Genomic DNA, 23,408 nt, shown 5'->3' on the forward strand with positions numbered 1-23,408 from the left:
ACAGAGTCCTCCTGGTGGTGGGAGGGGAACAGAGGAAAGGACAGAAGACGTAAGAGATGAAGAGAAAGGAGGGAGGGATGGAGGAAAAGGTAAAAGAAAAAGGACAAACCCTAATGTCCCCAGTGATTCTAAGGGACAAAATCCCAGGTGGGGAATAAAATTCGACCACCTTAAGCTAGTGTTTTCCAGGCCTAGAATTCAGCTGGCGCCAGATGCATCAGACTGAACAGGTTCCAAACCTCTCGGAGGCTCTTACCTTCTAAACAGGGACGTCTGTTTTCTAGTAAAATCAGGAAAAAGAAAAGAGAAAACTCAAAAGAGGTTCCTCCTGGCGCTCATGTACGTGAACCTAAATACTCTCTCAGTCCTCAAAGAGAGACCTCGAGAAGGAGACTTGCTGAAGCAAAGCTACAGGGGTCTCTGAGGTTTCCCTGGCCCTGCGCCCCTGTCCTGCCTGGCTGATGTCAGCATCTCTCTGTGAGGTCACCACCTCCCCAGCACCTTTGACCAATAGGTGGAGGTCCTGCAAAAGGCCTTTGTGATGTCACTGCCACACCCACTCCTCCCCTGCAGTGCTAATGTCCTGCCACAGGGCAGACACTTTGGAGGTTTGAGCTACACAAAGAAGAGACACTTAGATCTCAAAAATTAGATGAGATGTTTCAGTCTGAGCTAAGTAGTTGCTGCTCTTAACAATTGCAACATAATAAAATACAAATAAAATAGACTATTTCAGCCATTCTATTATGTCATAATCTGATCTGAGTAAACATGATAGGACACCTCATCTTATGCACTGCTCCTAGTGACACTCTCCAATAGATCCCCATCCTCCACCCGCCAGGAGGTAGGTAGAGGCGGATTGTTATCCCTACTTGAAAGAGGGAGAAGCTAAGGCTGAGAAAGGAGAATTGACTTGTCTTAGGTCACACAGCCAGTCCGTGGCAGAGTTAGGAATAGGACCCAAGAGCCCTGATTTTCAAACTAACCATCGGATCTTGAATTTCAGACATTGAATGACCTGAATAAAGCGCTCTCAAGTGAGTTCCAGACCAGCAAGAGTTCATAGTAATTATTCAGCAAGTATTTTAGGAGAACTGGAATGGTAGAGAAAATAATGAACTGCAGAGAAGCAGCAAAATTTGTCGAACATATGACTGGTTATGACTATTTACTTGGTCTTAAAAGAAAACAACAGGGACCTGAGTCTCCTCCCTGTCAATAACCCCCTGCTCAGCCAATCAGGGTAGAGACCGAGGGGCGGGAGGATGAGGGTTCTCACCAGAGAGTCAAAGGATGGCCCAGGTCACCGCTGGGGATCACTGTCTGAGCACTATTTCAGCCCCACATTTTTCGGTGGACCTCCCACAATGGGAGTTGTAGAGCACCCCCCACGACACACACACCCCCCTCCTGGTGGTGGGAGGGGAAGAGGGAAAGGACAAAAGAAGTAAGAGATGAAGAGAAAGGAGGGAGGGATGGAGGAAAAGGTAAAAGAAAAAGGACAAACCTTAATGTCCCCAGAGAGTCTAAGGGACAAAATCCCAGGTGGGGAATAAAATTTGGCCACCTTAAGCTAGTGTTTTCCATGCCTAAAATTCAGCTGGCGCCAGATGCAGCAGACTGAACAGGTTCCAAACCTCTCGGAGGCTCTTACCTTCTCAACAGGGACGTCAGTTTTCTAGTGAAATCAGGAAAAAGAAAGGAGAAAACTCAAAAGAGGTTCCTCCTGGTGCTCACATACATGAACCCAAATACTCTCTCAGACCTCAAAGAGAGATCTCGAGAAGGAGACTTGCTGAAGCAAAGCTACAGGGGTCTCTGAGGTTTCCCTGGCCCTGCGCCCCTGTCCTGCCTGGCTGATGTCAGCATCCCTCTGTGAGGTCACCACCTCCCCTGCACCTTTGGCCAATAGGCGGAGGTCCTGCAAAAGGCCTTTGTGATGTCACTGCCACACCCACCCCTCCCCTGCAGTGCTAATGTCCTGCCACAGGGCAGACACTTTGGAGGTTTGAGCTACTCCCTGTGGATCTTTTTTCAGAGTAACAGCCGTGTTAGTCTGTACCACACTCAGTGTTCATTCTAGGAACTAAGCCGGCTAGACAGTAAAACATCACGAGTTGCTCCCAATGCTACACTCGGTTTCTCAGAAATGAGTAGACTTTATGGCCAGAAGAGACAGTTAGAGCATCTAATCTAACCCCCTGCATATCACAGGCCTCCTGTCTACCACAATAGCTACTTTTGGGGCAAACACATTCCGGAAAGGCATCTAGTCTTTATTAATGACATCAAGAGATGGAGAATCCACCACTTTCCTTGGTAGCTTCTTCCTGTGTTCAATCATCCTTGGTGTTGAATATTTGTGACTTATTTGTCATAGGAATTTGTCTCTTTTCACCTTCCAGCCATTGGGTCTTGTTCTGCCTTTCTCTGCTCGATTAAAGAGCCCTTTAATACCCAATATTTTCTCTCCATTAAGGCATTTCAACACTTCAGTGAAGTCCCCTTTCAATCTTCTTTTGATAAGCTAAACAGGTTGAGCTCTTTCAATAGCTCACTAGAAGGCATTTTTCTCCAGCCCTCAGAACATTTGGTGGCTCTTTGCTGCCCCAGCTCCAATTTCTAGGACCATCTTTTTCAAAGGAGGACACCAAGACTGGAGGCAGTATTCCAATAGCAGTCTCACTGCTGCTGTGTCACCTCCCTATCCTACTCACGGCTCTGCTCCTACGTCTAATGATGGCTTTAGCCCTGTTCACCACAGCATCACACTGGGAGCTCATGTTGAGTGGCTTCTCCACTCTGGCCCCTAAATCCTTTTCAGACTCACGGCTTTCCTGGATCCACGTCCCCATTCTGGAGGTGTGGCCGGGGTGCCTTGTGGCTACGTATAGGACCTTGCATTGGGCTCTGCTCAAACTTGTTTTCTTTGAATGGGTCCAGCTGGCCGAATGAGCCAGATCGCTCTGTATCACTGCCCTCTCCCCATCAGGAATTACCACTCTGCCTGTATTTTGTCACCCCCCAATCTTATCCGCAGTGATTTTATGGTTTTCTCCCAAGTCATTGATAACAATTATTTTAAAAAATTAGTCCTTGAGAGCTTCTTCAGACCCTTAGTACCCAGGACCTGCTCCCCACATCACAGTGAGAAATGCTGTCCAGCCCTGCTGGTACATAGGGGATAAACACAGAACAAACGTACCTTTAGGAGCTGTGCTGTCCATAGGCTCTGAACAACATGTGGGGGTCATCAGATTACAAACGCACGACAGACCTGTAGTGTAGACAGGTCCCAACTGTGTCTCGCTTTCCCACCCTGTAAAATGGGGAGAAGAAACAAAACCTTGATTAGCTCCATTTGATAGCTGGGGAAACCGAGGCACCCAGCGGTGCAGAGACTCGCTCATGGTCCCAAAGCCAGGAATAGAAAACAGCAGATCTGATAGCCAGGCCTGGGACCTAACCCTGGTTTTCCTGGCCTTGCTGCTCTAAATTTAGTCACAGCCTCCATGTCTTTTCCCCCGTGTCCCTTAACCCCACGTCACTGCAGAAGAGAGATTTTCTGGTAGCCAGCTGGCTCTCCTGCATGTGGATGTCGTTCCAAAAGACATGCTCTGGCTCAGTCCCATGCTATGGTTGGCTGAAGGAACCACTTGGTCACATTCTAGGCCCTGAGTTATACAGGAGGGGTGACTAGATGCACATAATGGTCCTTTCTGACCTGAACCTCTATCAATCGCTACATTTTCTGCTGCTAGGAAGAGAACTCTGGACCTATTTTCTCTCATTCACTTTCAGTCGGAATAATTTCAATCCAGGCCAAAGGATTTCCTCTTCCATTGTGTCTTCAGCACCTTTGCGAGCAACCAGTTACTGTTACCCACAGGTTACCAGTTTCAACCTGTCCCTGGGTGAGATGGCCAGGAAAGGGGTTGGAGCTCAACTGCACCTGGCCCAGGTGATGCAGCTCCCTAGGGTGAAGGGAATAAGTGTGGGGGTCACGTGACAAGACGCAGCCTGTGACTAGGACCCCGGCCTGCTGAGAGATAGAAGGGCAGCCTGTGCTCCGCCAGGAGAGAGACCCCAAAGGAAGCAGGCATGGGAGGGGCTTGGAGAGTCCTTTAAAGGTCAGGGACAAGCTGGGAAGGGGCCAGGCTGAGCACTAAGGACCAGGCCCTAGGAGGGAAAGACAGGGCATTTTAGGAGATGGGGCAGATAGTCCAGTTGGTTTCGGCTCCCAGGACCAGACACCCAGAGGTGAAGGTGATTGTCGGGGCTTCTGTCCTTCTTCCCCAGTGTAGATTTGATAGTGGAGAAGACTGATGCCGTAAGGGGGAAGTGAGTTACCCCAAGGTCACCCAGTGAGTTTATATCACGAATGCATACTCGGAAGGATCCAATAGAAACATGGATTTTCCAGTCTCTTCTTTCTAGGAGTCCCCAGGGCTAAGGTAAAACCCCTGCGGCCCCTCCCCATTCTGCTCACCTCCAAGATGTGCTGGAGTTTGTCTGTGCTGGGGGGTGCTGTCAGCAGGATCGAGAGCTCGTCATCCATGTTCTCTGGGCAGGCCTTGCTCAGAGCCTGCCAGCGGAGGGAGAGCAGGGGTCAGGAGCCTGCATTAGCACCGGTGTGCCATTGACCAGGAGCTGGCTGAGGTAAGCGCCGCCTGGCCGGAGCTCGCACCCAGAAACCCTGCCCCAGGTCGGAACCCCCTCCCACACCCAAATTCCCTCCCAAACCTCACACCTGGCACCCCAACCCCCTGCCCCAGGTCAGAACCCCCTCCTGTACCTTAATCCCTCCCAGACCCCACACCCCCACCCGCACCCCAATCCCCTACCCCAGCCCTGAGCCCCCTCCCGCACCCAAGCTCCCCCCAGAGTCCGCACCCCAACCCTCTGCCCCAGCCCGGATCCCCCTCTGGCACCCCAAACCCCTAATCTCCAGCCCAATCCCAGAGCCCACATCCCCACCGGAGCCCTCACCCCTCCCTGCACTCCAACCCCCAGCCCCAGCCCAGTGAAAGTGAGTGAGGGTGTGAGAGCAAGCGACTGAGGGAGGTGGGCTGGGCTGGAGTGAGTGGGGGTGGGGCCTTGGGGAAGGGCATGAAAGGGGTTGGGTCAAGGGCGTTTGGTTTTGTGCAAGTAGAAAGTTGACAACCCTACTTAAGGACCTTTGAAAAGCAGCCTCCTTAGCACCGCTCCTGATACCAGGGGCCAAGGCGCCCCCGGACATGAGAACCACAATAGGCCAGAGCAAAACGCTGCGTTAGAAATCGGAGCTCAGGCTGCCAAGCGAACGATAGCTGACAGACAGGAGATGCGGGAATTAAGGTTGTGCCTTCAGCCAGCAACTGGTGTTCATCCGTTTGCACCACACACACACCTGTAGGCAGGGCCACTATTTCCTTGTCTGTCTGCCTGCCTGTTTAGCATCTCTCGGTCCTTACTGTGCCCATCACCGTGGTGTCTGAGTGGCAAACCAAGGGTTTGACGTGTGCATATGAAACTGCCTGACTGGAAGGACGTGGTTTGGTGTGGATCAGTGACTGCTGGGGCGATTGGTGGCAGAAGGCTCTGAGGGCCTGGCTCATTCCGACCTGGGTCATTCCAATGGCTTCTACAGCTGAGAGCAGCCCAGTCTCCTGCCTGGGTCCGACGCAAACCAGGAAGTACAGGACCACGGTTAATAAGAGCAGCTCAAAAGATCATTTTCGCTGAGCCCAGCCCTGCACAGATTTCCAGCTTAGGTTTGCATTTTCAGCAAAATTTCTTCTTGATTATTTTCTCCCAACCCCTTTGTGCCTCCATAATAGCCAGCCACCCCGTCAGTCGAATCCTGGGGCGCTCCAGGGACAGCGTGTGTGCGTGTATGTGTACGTCTATATATGTGTATGTGTACATGTGTGTATGTATGTGTGTACGTGTATGTGCACGAGTGTGTGCACGTGAGTGTGCGTGTGTACATGTACCCCAGTCAGATGTATACATCTGGATTTCCTTTGAAAGAATTTTCAAATTGAGCTGATCAAGTGCAATGGCAAAGCACCCAATTCCTCTGCCCCCCAACTGCCTTCGCTGCTTTAACGTACAACCTGCTCTGCTGGCACCTCTGACTCCTGAAAGCCCTAACGCTCCCGGGGAGCAGGCCGTGCCCTGCCCTGCCCTGGCTGCCCCGGGTGTTACCTCGGAGGGAATCGTTCCAGATTCCAATGGGTGGCAGGTCCAGGGAAGAGCCTTATCTGGGGGGAGGCTGTACCAGACCCGCCCGACCCAGGCAGGCTCCCAGGTACTCTCTGCTCGGGGCTGATAAGGCTCCTTAGCAGTTTCTCTCCAAACAAATTCCAGTTCAAGACACCTGAGAGCTCCACAGCAGGGCAGCATCCCCAGAGCGCAGCAGGGCGGGGGTTAGGGGGAGCAGTCGGTAGCAGCACCTGCCCCTCGTACGGCAGGAGCGAGAAGTGCCAGCCACGTGCTGCCTCCATCCCCAGAGGCCAGGTGAGAGTGAATTCCCACGTCCCCGCACGATTGGTTCCGTCACTCTTCTACACTTATATGGATTTCCAATGTCAATGTTTCTAACATCAGCTTTGCCAGCTCTCCTTACACCTTTGTCTGCTAGAGCAAAAACCTGAAATGCAGCTACCTCCTCCTGCTGGGTGACTATAGACCTTAATGACAGAGCTCGGAACTGCTTAGTCAAGCTGACTAGCTGCAGCCCCTCGGGTTGCCTGCTCGAAGGTGTGCTGGCCAGGCCACAAGTCGTTTCTGTGCCTCTTCCCTGCTCCTTCTCAGCATTTGAAGATCATTTGACTAGTGTGAACAAGAGTCTATACTGGGGAGAGCCCAGGGTGAGAGAGTCACTAGACCCTGGTTATACAGTGCTCTGTCACGGCTCTGAGGTGCAGTTAACTTCACTTGCTGCACAAGGAACCAGTCCCAGAATCTGAACCAATTGTCCATCAGCGAGTATTTGACTCCCTCTGTCCGGGATGGATGAATTGGGATTCTTGGCCCCTGCATTTGTGTTTCAAGCTTCACTCCGGCTCATCCCTTTTCAGCTGCCCCGTGCGCTCATCTCCTGCTCCTCACCCAGGAGAGCCGCCAGCTTTTTTGCCGCCCTAGGCGGCGGAAGGTCCCGCCCCCTAAATGCCACCCCCGACAGAGGCGGCGGAAAGTCTCGCCCCCGAAATACTGCCGACGACCGGGGCGGCCTGTAACGATGCTGGTTCTGGTGGGACCCAACTGAGAGTGCCAATTCAGGACAAATTGCTCAAACAGGGCAGTTACAGCCCAAGGCTGGGGGTTTTCCACCTCTAAGGCAAACCAAACCAGCCAAACAGTGAAGTCTTGGGTCTCACCCCACTGGCTAACCACAAGTCACACAAGCAATTCCCTTAGACACTCCAGTTTCCCAGTATCACCACCAGTGCCACTCGATATGGGGACAAATGGTTATGAAAACCAATACCCCAGTAAAAGGGAAAAAAAGGTTCTCTCGATCCCGAAGGACCAAGCCCCAGACCCAGGTCAATATACAAATTAGATCTTACCCACAAATCAAGCTGTTGCCAATCCTTTAGAATCTAAAGGTTTATTCATAAAAGGAAAAAGATAGAGATGAGAGTTAGAATTGGTTAAATGGAATCAATTACATACAGTAATGGCAAAGTTCTTGGTTCAGGCTTGCAGCAGCGATAGAATAAACTGCAGGTTCAAATCAAGTCTCTGGAACATCCCCAGCTGGGATGGGTCATCAGTCCTTTGTTCAGAGCTTCAGTTTGTAGCAAAGTCCCTCCAGAGGTAAGAAGCAGGATTGAAGACAAAATGGAGATGAGGCATCGGCCCTTTTATAGTCTTTTCCAGGTGTAAGAACACCTCTTTGTTCTTACTGTGGAAAATTACAGCAAAATGGAGTCTGGAGTCACATGGGCACGTTCCTGCATACTTTACTGAGTTACAAGTCGTATCTGCCTTCTCTCCATGGGTCAGTTGTATAGCTGATGGTCCTTAATGGGCCATCAAGCAGGCCAGGCAGAGCTAACACCAACTTGTCTGGGATGTTTCCCAGAAGCATAGCATAAGTTTGAAATACAGACAGTACAGAGCCAATATTCATAACTTCAACTACAAAATTGATACACACATATAGACAACATAATCATAACTAGTAAACCATAACCTTGTCTTAGACACCTCATTTGACCCCCTTTATAGAAGATTTGGTGTCACTACCGGACCTTGGTTGCAACCATGTTCTATATGGTCCCAGATTATATAAAAAACATCACACGGCCGAAGATCCAGCTGCCGCAGTCGCCGCCCCCCAAATGTTAGCGCCCTAGGCGACCGACTAGGTTGCCTAATGGGTTGCGCCAGCACTGTCCTCACCTGCCTGCTGGACCTGACAGCCCCACTTCTCACCACAGACAAACAAAACCCGCCCATCTGAACGGGATTCATCCATGCAATCAGGAACTTCCACCCAAAGGAACTGAAGACAGGTGTGTCGTGTATCTGCTCCTCTATCCCTCACCCCTGTCCCTGGAGCGCCCCAGGATGCAACTGACGGGGTGGCTGGCTATTATGGAGTCTGTGATCTGCGTTGACCCACCTACCCGTTAGGGGGCGGTGGGGAGCTATGAGGTCACTGGCCGGCCTGGGTCACGCCTCCGTCAGCGGGGAATTAGCGGCGGGGCGGCCGCCAGCCAGAGTCTGTAGCGCGCCCCTCAGGCAGGGGAGCGCCGGCAAAGGTCAGTAGCGCGCCCCTCAGGCAGGGGAGCGCCGGCAAACGTCAGTAGCGCGCCCCTCAGGCAGGGGAGCGCCGGCAAAGGTCCCGGTGTGGCTCGGCCGGGTAGGGGTACGCAGGCCCACCCTACACCACTGCGTTCCAGCCCAGGACCCTGGCAGTGGCAGGACGAGGGTCCCGCCACAGGATCAGCGGCGTCCTTCCGCAATACAGACTCACCACTGCGCAGCTCTGTCCCTGGGCTACTTCCTACCCAATTGCTCGTCCGAATCCCTCTGGTCCCGCCGGTGCAGTCCGCTGCTGGCAGCTCCAGCTCCAGCTCCCGCTCAGGCTCCTCCAGCTCCTCTGGGTACTCGGCTGCTGGCAGCTCCAGCTCCCACTCCGGCTCCTCCAGTTCCTCTGGGTACTCGGCAGCAGGCAGTCCTGGCAGCCCCAGTCCGTCCTCCAGGTGAGGTCTCCACTGGTCCAGGGCCTCCCCTGGCATGGCAGCAGGGTCTGAAGGGAGCAGCCCACAGTCTGCGTCTGCCTCCCTCCCCGGTGCTGCTCCAACTGAGCTAAGGGCCCCGCCCTTTATACTTCCTGTTCCACCCCTCCCCTTCCGGGGGGTGGAGCGAGCTTGGGCTGGCCCCGCCCACTCAGGCTGAGGGAAAGGCCCTTTACCCTCAGGTTCGGAGGGCAGCCACCCTGGCCCCCTACAGAGGCACAAAGGGGTTGGGAGAAAATAATCAAGAAGAACTTTTGCTGAAAATGCAAACCTAAGCTGGAAATCTGTGCAGGGCTGGGCTCAGCGAAAATGATCTTTTGAGCTGCTCTTATTAACCGTGGTCCTGTACTTCCTGGTTTGCGTCGGACCCAGAAGCAGCAGTAGCATGAGGCTTTCTCCCAGGATTTCCATTAAGGCCAAACCCCAGATACGTCCGTAATTGTTGAGAAGGGCTGACTTTACAAGGGGAGAGGGATAGCTCAGTGGTTTGAACATTGGCCTGCTAAACCCAGGGTTGTGAGTTGAATCCTTGAGGGAGCCATTTAGGGATCTGGGGCAAAAATCTGTCTGGGGATTGGCCCTGCTTTGAGCAGGGGGTGGGACTAGATGACCTCCTGAGGTCCCTTCCAATCCTGATATTCTATGATAAGATTTCCAGACCACCCACATCCTACTTATCTTGAGACAAGTACCAACAGTTTGGACGCCTGTCCCAGCTGAACCTCTGCACTATGGAAATTCAACACCAGTAGGGCTCCCAGCTTCCTGCCCCCCAAACTCCCCCCTACGCACGCTCTCCATGCAGGCTCTGTCAGGAAGGCCAATTGGACAGGGCCTTGTGTCCTGGGGATGCACTGAAGGGCCATGGTCAGGAGGGGAATGGAAAGATGCAGTTTGGGGGGGGGCAACGCCCCTTCACATTCCCCCCCATCTTCACCCCTGCCAGTGGACCAGCCAGGACTACATCTTGGGAGGAGCATAGAGAGCTTTTGGGCCAGGTGCTGGCTAAAGAGGCTTGGAGCTGAGAGCAGGGAGGCTAATCCCTGCTGTTGGCTCCTGCTGTGTTTGGAGAAGCAGGACTCTGTATGTTCCTTGTAAATAAACAAGACATCAAAAAATTACCAGACTCCACTGCCAATTTCTGCTCCCCACTGGAACATCCCCAGGGCCCCAAACTTTGACTAGCCCCTTGGGTTGAAGAGGGACACCAATATCTTTATTGTGTGGTTTCGTTGCACGTCTATCTAATCTCAGTGGTTTATCAGCAACTAATTACTGTTGCAATGTTTTCTCATGTAATAACCATATTTATTAAAAACACAGAGGCCAGGTTTTTGAACCCAAACTCACCACAGCTAATACATGCAGGATTCAGATGTAAAGTCCTGGCTTTGAGTCATCCCCCATTTAAATGCTCAATGACAGTTGCTAGAAATCCAGTGTCATGATTCATTGATCACTAATGCCAAGGGGCAGTGGCAGGGCTGGGAGAAGCAGAGGTTAATGTGGGTCTAAAGTCGTAGTGAGTGACATGGCTTCCAGCGAGGCAGAGTGGAAGTGGGGGTCCAGTTATACACACCAATCACACTCTTTGTGTCATTCGAACGCACCGGCGGGGTCAGCTCTCAGCATTTATTCCAGGGGATTTACCGTGCAGAAGCCAACAGGGAAGGGGGTGAGCAGAGTGGAGGCATTGCAGGGACTGCACTGATTAGGTGGGGGATGGCGCGCCGTGTCTGATCTAATATTGTCTCCCCTTCTCAGCGGCGCTGCTCCCAAGGAGGATGGGCTCCTCCTGCCGGACCCAGCACACGTCTGTTGGCTTAACCAGGATGAGGGAAGACTTGCACTCCCCACTCTTACAGAACCCTGCCCAGTAGATGTAGCCTTTCCTATTGAGCAGGACGTTCTGACACTTGTCGTACCACCAGCCTCCATAGCTACTTGCGCAGTTCCCACTGGTCTGGTCCTGATCCTTGTCACTTGTGCTGAACTTCATGTTGTCGTGTATGCCCCCCAGGCCGGAGTGGTAGGTGGTGAGATAGTCCTCGCCGTCCCCAGAGTACCTGCCCAGCCTCAGAGGGTACCCGCTGGGCTCAACCTCGACACTGAAGATGTCGTACTCTGCGTAGCGGGTGTTGTTGGATTTGTCCTCCACGACAAAGCGGACCTTGTAGATGTTCTGCCGCGTGAGCAGGGACAGGTACTCGTTGCCCAGCCAGTAATCCTGCTGCACGTTCCCAAAGCCGTACTTGTAGGTGCTCCAGGACTCCTTCCAGGTGATCTCTGTGTTGTAAGAATTTCTCTGGACAACGGTCCAGCCCTTGCCTTCGGTGTCCATGTCACACCACACCACTCGAGGGGGAGAGCCTGCTGGCTGGATGACCTGGACCCCGCTGGGGCTGTCCCTGGGAATGTTGCTGCAGTCTTTGGGGAACCCTGAAATGCCACGAACATCAGGTTAAGGGGGCAGGTGGGGAGGGGGGGAGAGAGCGCTAGCTAGCTCGATCAAATCAGCCTGGGGTAACTGGAGGCTGGGTTTTTAGAGGCAGGTCCTGTGTATTTCACAATACTACAGCCACAGAATCCGCCCCGGCCATTCCTGGCCACAGAATCCCGCTCCAGATCTTACACTTTCATTTTACCAATAAAATAAAATAAGAATAGTTTCTTGCTCTGCTGGTTTTGAAGAAACCTTGAAGAGATGAATCAACTGTAAACCAAGGCTCTGTATCCTTCCTGAGTCCGTACTGCTGAAGAAATCGTTTGGCGAGGGTGGGGGAGACGCTGCCAGATCCATCTCAGCGAATGTTAATTATGAAACCCATCGGTGACAATTTAAATGGGAGTTTTCAAAGAGCCTAAGGGAGTTTGACACCCGACTGTGATTGGAATTCAGTGGGATTTAGGCACCCAACTCCCTGTGGTGCCTTTGAAAATTGCAGACATCCTATCGAGGGGCTTGTCTTTGGAGCGGAAATTGTCCCGAACTATCCTGGTAGAATGAGAGCACTGTGGTTATACTGCCCCTCCCCTCCCCAGGGTCCTCCCTCGAGCCTGAGCCCCCCAGCTCCCCTACCCCCCAGACAATCCCCCTGTGTGCCCCTCCCCCATAGCTGAGCCGAGGGGGAGGAGCTGCTGAGCACTGCGGGGGCAGGGGCTCAGGGCCACCTCTGGAGCTGGCTCGGCCCCTGGCCTGCCTGGGCAAGCCCCTGAGCAGCTCCCAGAGCCGCTGGAGGTGTGGGGAGAAGGGAATGAAAACCCCTGACAAGGAGCAACTGGCTCTCCCTGCTGCCTGGACTCTGGGGGCAAGGCTTCTAGGCATGAGCGAGAGATCCCCAGCTGTTAGCCGGGGCTAGCCCTAGTATAGGAGTTGGTGAGATGGAAGGGTAGAACTCCCAGCCAATTTGGGGGGGGTGCCTGGTTCTCACACGCTGCCCTGCGGTTGGCACCAGCGCTCTTCAGTCACTGCCGGGGGCTTGGCAGCCGTTACCGGAGAAAGGGATAACGAAGCTGTGTAAAGCAAACAGGCAATCGAGCAGCACCTCCCCCACCCCGGCGGGCCCATTCCCAGGCGCTGGAGGCCTGCGAATGGGAGTAGTGGGCTCACTAGCGCAGACCGGCCTTGCGATCCCTTCGGAGAACTCAGCGTTTCTTTGGGCCCAGCGCTGGCGGGGGGGCTGGAAGGTGCATTCAGTGGATAAGTGGATCTAGGGGTGACCCCGGCATGGGGGAGAGGAGCAGAATCAGGCCCACGATCTCGGATATGGCAGATGATAGAAGCTCTCCGACGGGTTCTCTACTCACCCCTCTCGACCTTCTTGTGGGCCAGGGTCCCGTTGCCCTGCACGGGGGCTACGCAAAGGAGCACCATCATGGACAGCGCAGACAGAAGCAGGAGAGAGCTGGACTGGAACCCTGCAGGGGACAGAAACCGCTGGACATGAGACCAGGAGAGAGTTTCACAAGTGCCTAAATCCCACTAGACGTCACTGGGATTTAGGCACTTAAGTGACTTAGCCACTCTTGAAAATGTTACCCTTAGACGCTAAGGCCAGAGTTTTCAGAGGGCTCAACTACTGGGCCAGATTTTCAGAAGAGCTCAGCTCCCAGGTAGGCACCGCAGGACATGGCTGCATGTTCAAAGGGGCTCAGCATGGGCGGGGTGGGCCCAAGTCTCTGGAGACGGGGTGAAGCCCACCATTCACCTCTCCCCCGGCCCGGCCACTGTCTCCATCTCTGCAGCCGGCCCGATTAGCACACAGCTGGGACCCAGCTGCATGGTAAAAAACATTCAAAGATTGCGGCTCCGATGGCCTGGCTCCCGGGTCCCGGGCGGGTCAGGGCCGGCTGGAGCGCTCCCTGTGGTGAGGAAGGAGCTGCCGCCTCTCTCCCCGCGCTGCACCGCTGCAAGGGGAGTGCTGCTCGGAGCAACTCCCTCTGTCCCAGCTCCCCCCGTCCACAGTCACTACCACCAGCCGGAGGGCAGTGCCCGCTCACCCACACAGAGACAGCAGCTGGGCAGCCTCCGGCAGGGCTCTGCCCCCCTCAGATGAGTGCCAGGTGAGAGGGGCCCAGGGCACAGAGCTGCTGTGTGCCCCACGCCAGGCATGCTGCCCCCTGCACTGCAGCCCAGCAGCCCAGAGGGGGACACGCTGCTGACACTGCAGCTGTTCTGTGGGCCCAGCTCAGGCCAGGCTTAAAGTGGGCAGAGTCGCCAGGGGCCACAGTCCTGGCCAAAAAAGAGTTCAAAATGGAGCCGGGTCCCTGAGGGGTGCACTGTAAGCGCTGCCCTAGCAAGGGCATGGCCATTTATTTCAGCCGGGATTAACATAGACACCCCTCCCCCGCCCCACACATGCTTTTCCCAGGCCACCTTCAGCACTCAGCGCAGGGATTCACAATGACCTTGCCGGGATCAGCAGCCCAGAGCAATCCAGACTCTTGGACAGAAACCGGCTCATTCACCCCCGGCCCCGCCCCCAGGTATATCTATCCCGGCCCTGGTATTACATCTTGTGTAGCTACAGCCCACATAACGCAGAGCACGGCATATGCAGCCCCCAATGGTAAATAGGTTGAGAACCCTACAGCAGAGGCTCACGTGTGAAGCTCCAGAGGTCCCAAGTTTGATTATAGCTGCTGCCGACCCGTGACAGGTGCAAAATGGCAGCTTTTTGTGGGGTGAGGCGGGGTGGGGCAGGCAGGGTGTGTGTGTGTGTGTGTCAAACCAGAACAGGCTAAAGCCGCACTGGAGTCCGGCACCGTGCTTTCTGTCAGCCATCATTGTATTCATATGGTGTTGCAAAGTTAGAAAGTCCACAACTAACCCCAAAAGTGACCGTGATACAAACGTGCAAATGAATTAGAGAGAGCGAGAGAGAACACCGTGTAAACGACACACCGAAACACACTGTTGCAATGGAAACACTTTGCCCAGACATCATCCCCAGACAGATTTCATTGGAAACACCTTCTTTTTGGAGCTGCCTGGACCCCAAATTCTTCAGACAATGTCACAGCCCAAGTAACTGTGACACGCTGCCAGCAATCTCAGGTATCCTTGTGAGAGAGAGGAGAGAGGCGTAACCCCATGGCAGGCAAAGGGTTAAAGCTTTAAAGGAGAAGGATTTCAGTGAGTCTGACAAGCCAGAACTACAATGTTTGGAACTGAAGTGAAATACCAATCTGGAGTCACTCATCCTTGAAAACACGCCTCCCCTTCTCCTGACGCCCCAGAGGAGCGGGGACGCTGCCAGCTAGCAGCCGTTCACACACTCTAATAGTCTAAGACACAGAGGGCCTGAGTTCGACCTGTGACCTTGGAAAACTCATTACACTGCACCATACCTCAGTTTCCCCATTTTTAAAACATGGTTTATGCTAGTTCCTTTGTGTTCTAAAGTGCTTTGGCCCCAATGCCTAAAGGAACCTGGGGCAGGGCGGGAGGATTCCTGCCTAGGGTCCAGCAGAGCGCTGGGCAGGGGATCCCCGCCAGGCTCCTGGTACCCCATGGCCCCGGGGGCACTCTTTACCCACCAGGAGGCACTGCCAGACTCCTAGCTAGCCAGGCTCATGCTGCAGCATGCACTTGCTGGGGGAAATGCTGCTCCGTTTCAAAGGAAAAGCAGCATGTACCTCACTGCGCCCCCATCCCTTGTGCCTCGGCCAGGCAGGGTCGGGAAAGCAGAGGATGCACCAGGGCTCCCCTCCCCCTTGTGCACCTGCCCGGGCTGAGGGGCGGCACTGAGAGGAGTGCAGGCTGCCCCTCTCTATGCGGTAGTTACTGCATCTGTCTGGGCACGTTCCTTCCTGTGCCCGGGCACTCAGGGCACATGGTGTCCCACAGGGGCCACATAGCATGCCCTGCCACTGCACCTCCCCCACGTGCCCACACCGCCTGGGGCTCTGGTGCCCACCACCAGGCTCTGGCCCTACATCTCCAGGCTGTGTGAAATACTGGGCATTTCAATAAAACTCACCCATCCCGACGCTGCAGCTGAGCGGGCGAGTTAGCAACCTGAAGCGTCCCCCACTTCCACATCAGAAACCAGAGCCGGGGCTCCATGCCTTTATGGACATTGTCCCGACAGGTCACGGCCGGGTGAGGAGATACCTGAGTGGGATGGGCTGGAGCGAGACTGCGCTGCTGCTGCATCTGTCCCACAGGGAAGAGGATCAAACTGGATTCATTCAGCGACTGTCAAGGCAGCTGCTCTCTGTGTCCCAGCTCTCCGGCTGGGATACAGGGGGCAGGAACTGGTGCATTAGAGGGAACAGCTCCACGTCCGTATAGTTCTGGAAAAGAGCACCCAGGCCATCGAAATGTGCAACAAAGGACACGAGATGGGACCTGTTTATTTTGTTGAACGTGGCACCAGTTTGCTTAGTGTGATGTGCTCCAGTCTGCTCATTTGGGGACCAGGTTTTGGGATGAGGGGGAGTTTGTGCTGTCACACAAACAACGAATGAATCTCCCACATGCAATTCATGCTGCCTCCTCCCTCCCGCCCGCACACCCCGAATGCCAGCTGCAGCCGGCCCCATAAGTCTGGCTGCCCTGGTAAAGCAGCTTCCAGTGGATTCTGGCTGATTCTGGCTATGCATCTGTGACGAACTGGGACTGTTCTTACTGTGGTCTTTGAATGCTGGCAGGGGAGTGTGGCTAGGATAGTCTGCATTGGGGGATGGGAGACTGACCGGAGAATACCTGAGCATGTAACATGAGAACCCAGGAAGGGGTTAGAGGCCAGGTGACACCTTTGCCCGGGAAACTGAACAAAGGCTGTGGGAGGGGTCGCTAAAGGGAGAGTTTCAGGAGCTGGCTGGTGGAATGGCTGGGAGGCAGACAGGGCTCTGTACTCCCAAGGGGCTGGGGTGCCCGAGGACCCCAAGATGGACCTAACTGAGGGGGTCCTGTTTTCTGTGCCTGCGGGACCGGTCTTGAACTGTGTTCCTGTCGTCTAAATAAACCTTCTGCTTTACTGGCTGGCTGAGAGTCATGGTGAATCGCAGGAAGCCGGGGGTGCAGGACCCTGAGTCCCCCCACACTCCGTGACAGGATCACCCCCATCAGCTGGGCGTGCTGGGCCGACCCCATGCACAACAGGGGCAGCAGCGCGGCCGCCCTCGCGCTCTGATTGTGACTCGGGATTGCGGGGGCTTCTCACCTGTCCCATGGAAACGTGGCCAAAGGCGCCAATTGTCCCTTCATCAAAATGGCGCCATCTCCCACTGCTGCCAGCGGGGCTGAGGCCTGCGCGAGGGCCGCCCCGTCCCCACGCTCTGTCTGCATGTGGCAGGCAGGCTGCCCTCCTGACGCTGGCTGCCACCTCCCGCTGGGCTCCAGGAGGCTGAAGCCGAGCCCACAGGCAGACTGGCTGAGGCCATGGTTCAGGGCCTGGACAGCGCATGGGGACTGTGAGGGGATGTGGGGGGAAGGCTGAGCGGGTTGCAGGGGGGTGTGGGGGCAGGGATAGGGGGCAGGCTGAGGGGGACAGAGGGATATGGGCATGAGGGAGACAGAGTGTGCAGGGGGAACGCTGACAGGGGTAGTAGGTGTGGAGGGCAGGAAGAAGGCTGAGGGGGCCAGGGAGTGTGGGGGGCAGGGGGAAGGCTGAGGGGGGCATGGGGATGGGGCAGAGGGGAGGCTGTGGGGGTTGGAGGTGATCATGTGGGATATAAGAGCGGCTGAGGGAGGTGCAGGGCATGTGGGGGCAGGGGGCAGAAGAATGTGCGGGAAGGTTAAGGGGGCCGGGGTGTGGGGAGCCGAGGGAGGCTGAGGGGGGTACAGGGGGATGGGGACAGGAAGGAGGCTAAGGGAGGCAGGAGGGAGGCTCAGGGAGATGTGGGGGGCAGGGGAGAGGCTAGGGTTTGTGCGCAGAGGACAGTCGTAGAATCATAGAATCATAGAATATCAGGGTTGGAAGAGACCTCAGGAGGTCATCTAGTCCAACCCCCTGCTCAAAGCAGGACCAATTCCCAACTAAATCATCCCAGCCAGGGCTTTGTCAAGCCGGGACTTAAAAACCTCCAAGGAAGGAGACTCCACCACCTCCCTAGGTAATGCATTTCGGTAGGGCTTAGGGGCCACAAACGAGACCAGGGCCCCCTGGTGCTAGGCGCTGTCCAAACACATGATGAGAGATTGGCCCCACCCCAGAGAGCCTACAGTCTACACAGACAAAAAGTGGGTGGGGAAACAGAGGCACGGAGAAATGAAGTGACCAAAGCTAAAGAGCAGGTCAGGAATAGAACCCAGGTGTCCTGACGCCCAGGCCTGTGCCCTCAACCAAACCTATACGGCTATCCTGAGGTCAGCACATCCTTCAAACGGGGACCTGTGCTCGGAACCAAATACAGGGCACGTTCCTTTTGGCTTCTTTCTGATGAATAAAGGGTAGTTGTTTTTAAAGCCCTGTGGGGTTTGATTTGCTTTTACATTAGAAATGCAGATCTTGTCCACCCTTCTTTTTTCGTGGCTGGCTCTATGGGTGACGACAGAACTACTGGGTTGACGAGGTCGGTTTATTATTATTTAACATTTCTCTCGTGGTAGTGCTGAAAGACCATTATCAGCTGGGCCCTACTTTTGCTGGGGCTGTACAGACATACCTCAAGTGTCACTCCCGTGCTATTCTGTTGTGTGCAGGTCATTATACCACGTTCACCACCACAGTATCACAGCACCTTCCAGTGGTGCATTACGCTACATGACTAACACCCATCACGTATTTGTTCCCTTGTCCTCTCCCAAGGGTGAGAAGTGTGCCCGATCAAGAGGGCTTTTTAATAATACACACACACACGTTGCTGTGTGTGTATATCAGAGAAGGCGCTGTAAAGAAATGCCTTGCATTGGAGCGGATGGTGGGGCGGTTTGGGATGGTCCTTAGTGGCACCTTAGAGACTAACAGGTATATACATAGCACATGAAAAGATGGGAGTTGTCTTACCAAGTGGGAGGTCAGTCTAATGAAGTCATCTGATGAAGTGGGTTCTAGCCCACTGTGACAATGCGGTTCTGGCAGAACCCAACTGAGAGTGCCAACTCAGGACAAATTGCTCAAATAGGGCAGTTACAGCCCAAGGCTGGGGTTTTCTCCACCTCTAAGGCAAACCAAACCAGCCAGACTAAGAGGACTCCAGTCTCACCCCACTGGCTAACTGCAAGTCTCACAAGCAATCTCCTTAGACACTCCAGTTTCCCAGTATTACCACCAGTACCACTCGTTATGGGGACAAATGGTTATGAAAACCAATACCCCAGTAAAAGAAAAAGGTTCTCCTGATCCCAAAGGACCAAGCCCCAGACCCAGGTCAATATACAAATCAGATCTTACCCACAAATCACGCTGTTGCCAATCCTTTAGAATCTAAAATCTAAAGGTTTATTCATAAAAGGAAAAAGATAGAGATGAGAGTTAGAATTGGTTAAATGGAATCAATTACATACAGTAATGGCAAAGTTCTTGGTTCAGGCTTGCAGCAGCGATGGAATAAACTGCAGGTTCAAATCAAGTCTCTGGAATACATCCCCCGCTGGGATGGGTCCTCAGTCCTTTGTTCAAAGCTTCAGCTTGTAGCAAAGTTCCTCAAGAGGTATGAAGCAGGATTGAAGACAAGATGGAGATGAGGCATCAGCCTTATATAGTCTTTTCCAGGTGTAAGAACACCTCTTTGTTCTTACTGTGGAAAATTACAGCAAAATGGAGTCTGGAGTCACATGGGCCAGTCCCTGCATACTTTGCTGAGTTACAAGGCGTGTCTGCCTTCTCTCAATGGGTCCATTGTATAGCTGATGGTCCTTAATGGGCCATCAAGCAGGCTAGGCAGAGCTAACACCAGTTTGTCTGGGATGTCACCCAGCAGCATAGCATAAGTTTGAAATACAGACAGTATAGAGCCAATATTCATAACTTCAACTACAAAAGTGATACACACATATAGACAGCATAATCATAACCAGTAAACCATAACCTTGTCTTAGACACCCCATTTGACCCCCTTTATACAAGATTTGCGTGCCACTACAGGACCTTGGTTGCAACAATGATCTATATGGTCCCAGATTATATCAATAACGTCACACCCACGAAAGCTTATGCCCAAATATATTTGTTAATCTCTAAGGTGCCACAAGGACTCCTCGTTGTTTTTGCTGATACAGACTAACATGGCTACCACACTGAAACCTGTCTCTTGTTATAGCGTCCTACTGTGCCAGAGAAGCAAAACTATCACCCACAGTCTGTGCCCCAGAGAACTTACAGTCCAAACAGGGTGACAGAGAAGTATACTAAGACGTGCACAGTACACTCAGTGTGATCACAGATTTGCACAGCTTTCTCACAAGTACCAAGGATATGAAACCTGAGTGATCAAGGGAGGAAGGAAGGGGGTTTTGATCAGGCTGCTTGAAACAGGTGCATGGGGAGGAGGTCGGTTGTTCTGGTTGGCACCCATTTCACTCAAATGCCGAACACACAGTAGGGAGAAAAGCTCTCTTTGCTAAATATTCAGTGGTCATGCTCCTTTGGTTTGAGGCATTAGAAAACTCCCTCTGGAGCCCACCAGCAGAAACAGGGAAGCTAAGACTGGGTATGTCTAAAGTGAAAAACAAGAAAGAAACAATTAAAAAAAAAAAAAAGCCTTTTCATGCTTTCTTTATCCACCATAAAGTAGAAAAAAATAAGAGCTCAAACCCAATTGTTTAGCATGTCACCTTTAATGAGCGGAGGTGAACTTTGTTGAGATCCTAGGAACAGAGCGATGCACTGTATGATTATAGATGTGTCACTGTGTGTTTGTGTGTGAGTGCACCTTTGCTTACTCACCTATATCCACGCACATTTCAGAGGAAAGGGGAGGGGAAGGCAAAGCCGCCTCGGAAAGGTGAGCGGCGTCTGATATGGATTTTATTTGTGTGAACAGTTTGGGTGGCCGGCGCTCTCTTCCTTTCAGGCAGTATTTGCTAAATTAATGAGATGTCTCTGAGATGAATCACCGTGCAGCCTGGTGGCAGTACCTGCATTGCCGGCCGGCTTTGAACATTACTAGCGCACCTTTCACAGGAGTTTTACCTTCTAATACATCAGGGCTCAATAGAGAGAGAAGAACATTACTGTTCTGAGAACTCGGCCGTGGACGGATCAGCTTTGCATGCTTGTCAGGGAGGGGAACGTGCGCACACACTCATGAGAACATTGTTCCTGCCGAGGAAATCAAGGAGCCTAACGCATCTTTAAATTCATAGGGAACAACTGGGGCTGGCAGATGGGGGGATCATGGCAGCTCTCCCAGCCAGGGAGGTGGGGTGGCCTTCCTCTCCCAGCAGCCGGGGCTGGGCTGTGCTGCAAAGTTCCCAACTCTCAGGCAGGGCTGGCTCTAATTTTTTTGCCGCCCCAAGCAAAAAAAAAAGAGTGCCGCCCTCCATAGCGCCACCATAACACACGCCCTCAGCACCGCGACGCCACCCCACCTCCGCGGAGCGCCGCGGAGCCGAACACCCCCCCCCACGGAGCACCGCCAAATGCCGTGCCGTCGAACCCCCCCACCGAGCGCCACCGAACACCCCCCCGCGGAGCGCTGCGCCGTGCTGCTGAACCCTCCCACCGCCACACATATCTCCCACTGAGCGCCGCGCCGCCAAACACCCCACCGCCGAGCCGTGCTGCCAAACAGCGCCCCCGCCCCCGCGGAGCGCCCTGCCGTGCCGCCACCCCCCCCACGGAGCACTGCTGCCGAATCCCACCCCCCAGTGACACCTACACGCCCAGCCGACGAAACAAAAACAACCCACCCCACCCCCAGCGACCAAACTCCCTCCCCCCCAAAAAAAATCCCCACCACCCCAAGATTGGCCGCCCCTTACCAGGTGCCGCCCCAAGCACGTGCTTGGTCGGCTGGTGCCTGGAGCCGGCCCTGCTTTCAGGGGCTGAGTGCGAGTCCCGGGCTTTGGGCACCAACAGGAGGGGCTGCCGTGATAGTGGGAGAAGCTCCTCTGACGCCGTGATGTTCAGGGCTGGGCCTGCGGGCAGAGCTCTGTGCGAGAGCCCCGGGGCTGAGGGCACAGACCTGCCCTGCTCTCCCCGCGTGTCTGACCCCATAGCAGAGAGGGTGCCAGGGCAGGGCACGGGGGACCTCAGCAGAGGAGAGGGCGGCGGGAGGCAGACGAGTGTTGCTGCTGGGTGCAGACAGTACCAGGCAGTGGCTGGCAGTTCCCCTGCCTTACGGGGAGGAGAGGGGAAGTGGAGTCTCCATTGGGGCAGCCAGCAGGAGCCGGGCATTACAGGCTGACTTTTCTACCTGGGATGATCACACCCGTTGGCCGGGGAGTCAAAAGCCGGATGTAAAAACATGCTCTGATTTGTTTTCTTTTTAGAAGAAGGAGCCCACCAGCCTCACTGTTCCTTCTCCCCACTCTGGTGAATACTGGGTCAGCCGCACGGACAAGCCAGTCTGGTGCCTTGCTTCAGGGCTCAGTTTCTTCTTCAGCTGAGGAGAAAGGAACCATGGAACAGCAACGTAACGTCACAGTCCCGTTCCCCACCTGTCCAGTGGGGTCTTCTGGCCTTTAGAGCTACTGGTCAGGGCCTCCCCCAGTCTGCGGGGGGCCACAGGGCCTGCTGGCCTCCTCCCAGCCTCTGCTGAGGCTACAGGACAGAGGCCTCTTCAGTTTGCAGAAAGAAAGAAATCTCTGGGGTGAGCACACAGCAGATGTCTGTTTTCCCAGGGCCAGATGCTGCCACCTTGTCACTGGAAGGGCCCGTGTGAGCTCTGACCACAGATGAGGGAGGACGCCCAGCCTGGCTAGACAGATTCCTTAATGCCATGGCTGGGGACAGAAGCCTGCAGCCAAAGCTCACACTGCAGGAAACAACCTGCAGAGGCCTTTCATCTCCCCAGGGTCAGACGTCACCACTAGGAGAATGTGAGCGCCGGAGCACTGGGGGAGCTGGCCTGAGATGGCATCCCAGGGCACAACCACCTGTGTCAAGTCCATTCTGTTTCCATGCTCAGCAAAGATGCAGGGAGCTATGCGGTCAGGAGAGGCGCTGGTCAGAATTTGCCAGTGGAACTGTTTTTCCATCAGAAATTGCCAGCTTGTCAAAATCCAAACGTTTCATGGGAACACGTCGATTTGGACAAACCTTCCGACAGAAAGCAGGCAGGTTTTGCACGGAAAGCTGCTTGGCTCCCTGCCAGCTCGCCCGCCTGCCCACCTGCTTGACAGGCTGATGGGGGGCCTGGGCTTCCAGGCTGCAGAGAGAAGGCCCTGGCTCCCAAGATCCCAGGGTCCCCGAAATCCTCTCCTTGCAGGGGTAATGTTCTGGTTACTGCACAGCTCTAGGAGGAGGGGAGGTATCCGATGCCCCACAAGCCACCAATCCTCCCTGCCAAGGTCCCAGTAACTACGATAGCCTGTGAGAACATCCTAACCTTTAGGTCACTTTCCCTGCCAGGTAAAAGGGTGTGACCTGGACCCCTCCCTGCCACCGGAGTCCAGCACTGCCGAGAAAGCCAAGTGTGGACTAAACTAAGCCCCTGGTTAACCCTTTCCCAGAGGAATCCAGAAGCCACTGATAATTGCAGGCTACATGGTGACCTCTCTCTCAGGTTACTCCCCCATCCTGGAATAGAGGTTGGTGAGTCCTGGACGAACGCCGT

General features: G+C 54.2%; 1 protein-coding gene across 8 annotated transcripts; it reads right to left on the reverse strand.

The window, feature by feature from the left end:
* Positions 1–402: 402 nt before the first annotated feature.
* LOC135977668 (fibrinogen-like protein 1-like protein) lies at positions 403–23,287 on the reverse strand. Of its 8 annotated transcripts, XR_010595103.1 has the most exons (6): positions 21,613–23,287; positions 13,047–13,157; positions 8,975–11,678; positions 4,493–4,588; positions 3,209–3,322; positions 403–1,681 (listed from the first exon to the last, which is right to left on the reverse strand). XR_010595103.1 is itself a non-coding variant. In XM_065578889.1 (3 exons), the coding sequence occupies exons 1-3, from the start codon at positions 22,025–22,027 to the stop codon at positions 10,981–10,983; spliced, it is 1,224 nt and encodes a 407-aa protein (XP_065434961.1). In that variant the 5' UTR covers positions 22,028–23,287; the 3' UTR covers positions 7,585–10,980. The 8 variants fall into 8 exon arrangements, 6 of the variants coding, with proteins under 6 accessions (XP_065434961.1, XP_065434964.1, XP_065434963.1 ...); XR_010595104.1 differs by lacking the exons at positions 403–1,681; positions 3,209–3,322; positions 4,493–4,588 and adding an exon at positions 7,585–7,897; XM_065578889.1 differs by lacking the exons at positions 403–1,681; positions 3,209–3,322; positions 4,493–4,588 and having other exon boundaries at positions 7,585–11,678.
* Positions 23,288–23,408: the final 121 nt, after the last annotated feature.

This window comes from Chrysemys picta, unplaced genomic scaffold (genome assembly GCF_011386835.1).
Source record: "Chrysemys picta bellii isolate R12L10 unplaced genomic scaffold, ASM1138683v2 scaf9, whole genome shotgun sequence".
Lineage (NCBI taxonomy): Eukaryota > Metazoa > Chordata > Testudines > Emydidae > Chrysemys > Chrysemys picta.

Coding starts and splice junctions, on each gene's coding strand:
- LOC135977668 (XM_065578889.1), bottom strand. CDS start 22,027: ATGCCCGGCTCCTGCTGGCTGCCCCAATGGAGACTCCACTTCCCCTCT. Junction 13,158..21,612: donor CGTGCTTGGGGCGGCACCTG/GTAAGGGGCGGC, acceptor TGTCCCCTGCAG/GGTTCCAGTCCAGCTCTCTC. Junction 11,679..13,046: donor CCACAAGAAGGTCGAGAGGG/GTGAGTAGAGAA, acceptor GTGGCATTTCAG/GGTTCCCCAAAGACTGCAGC.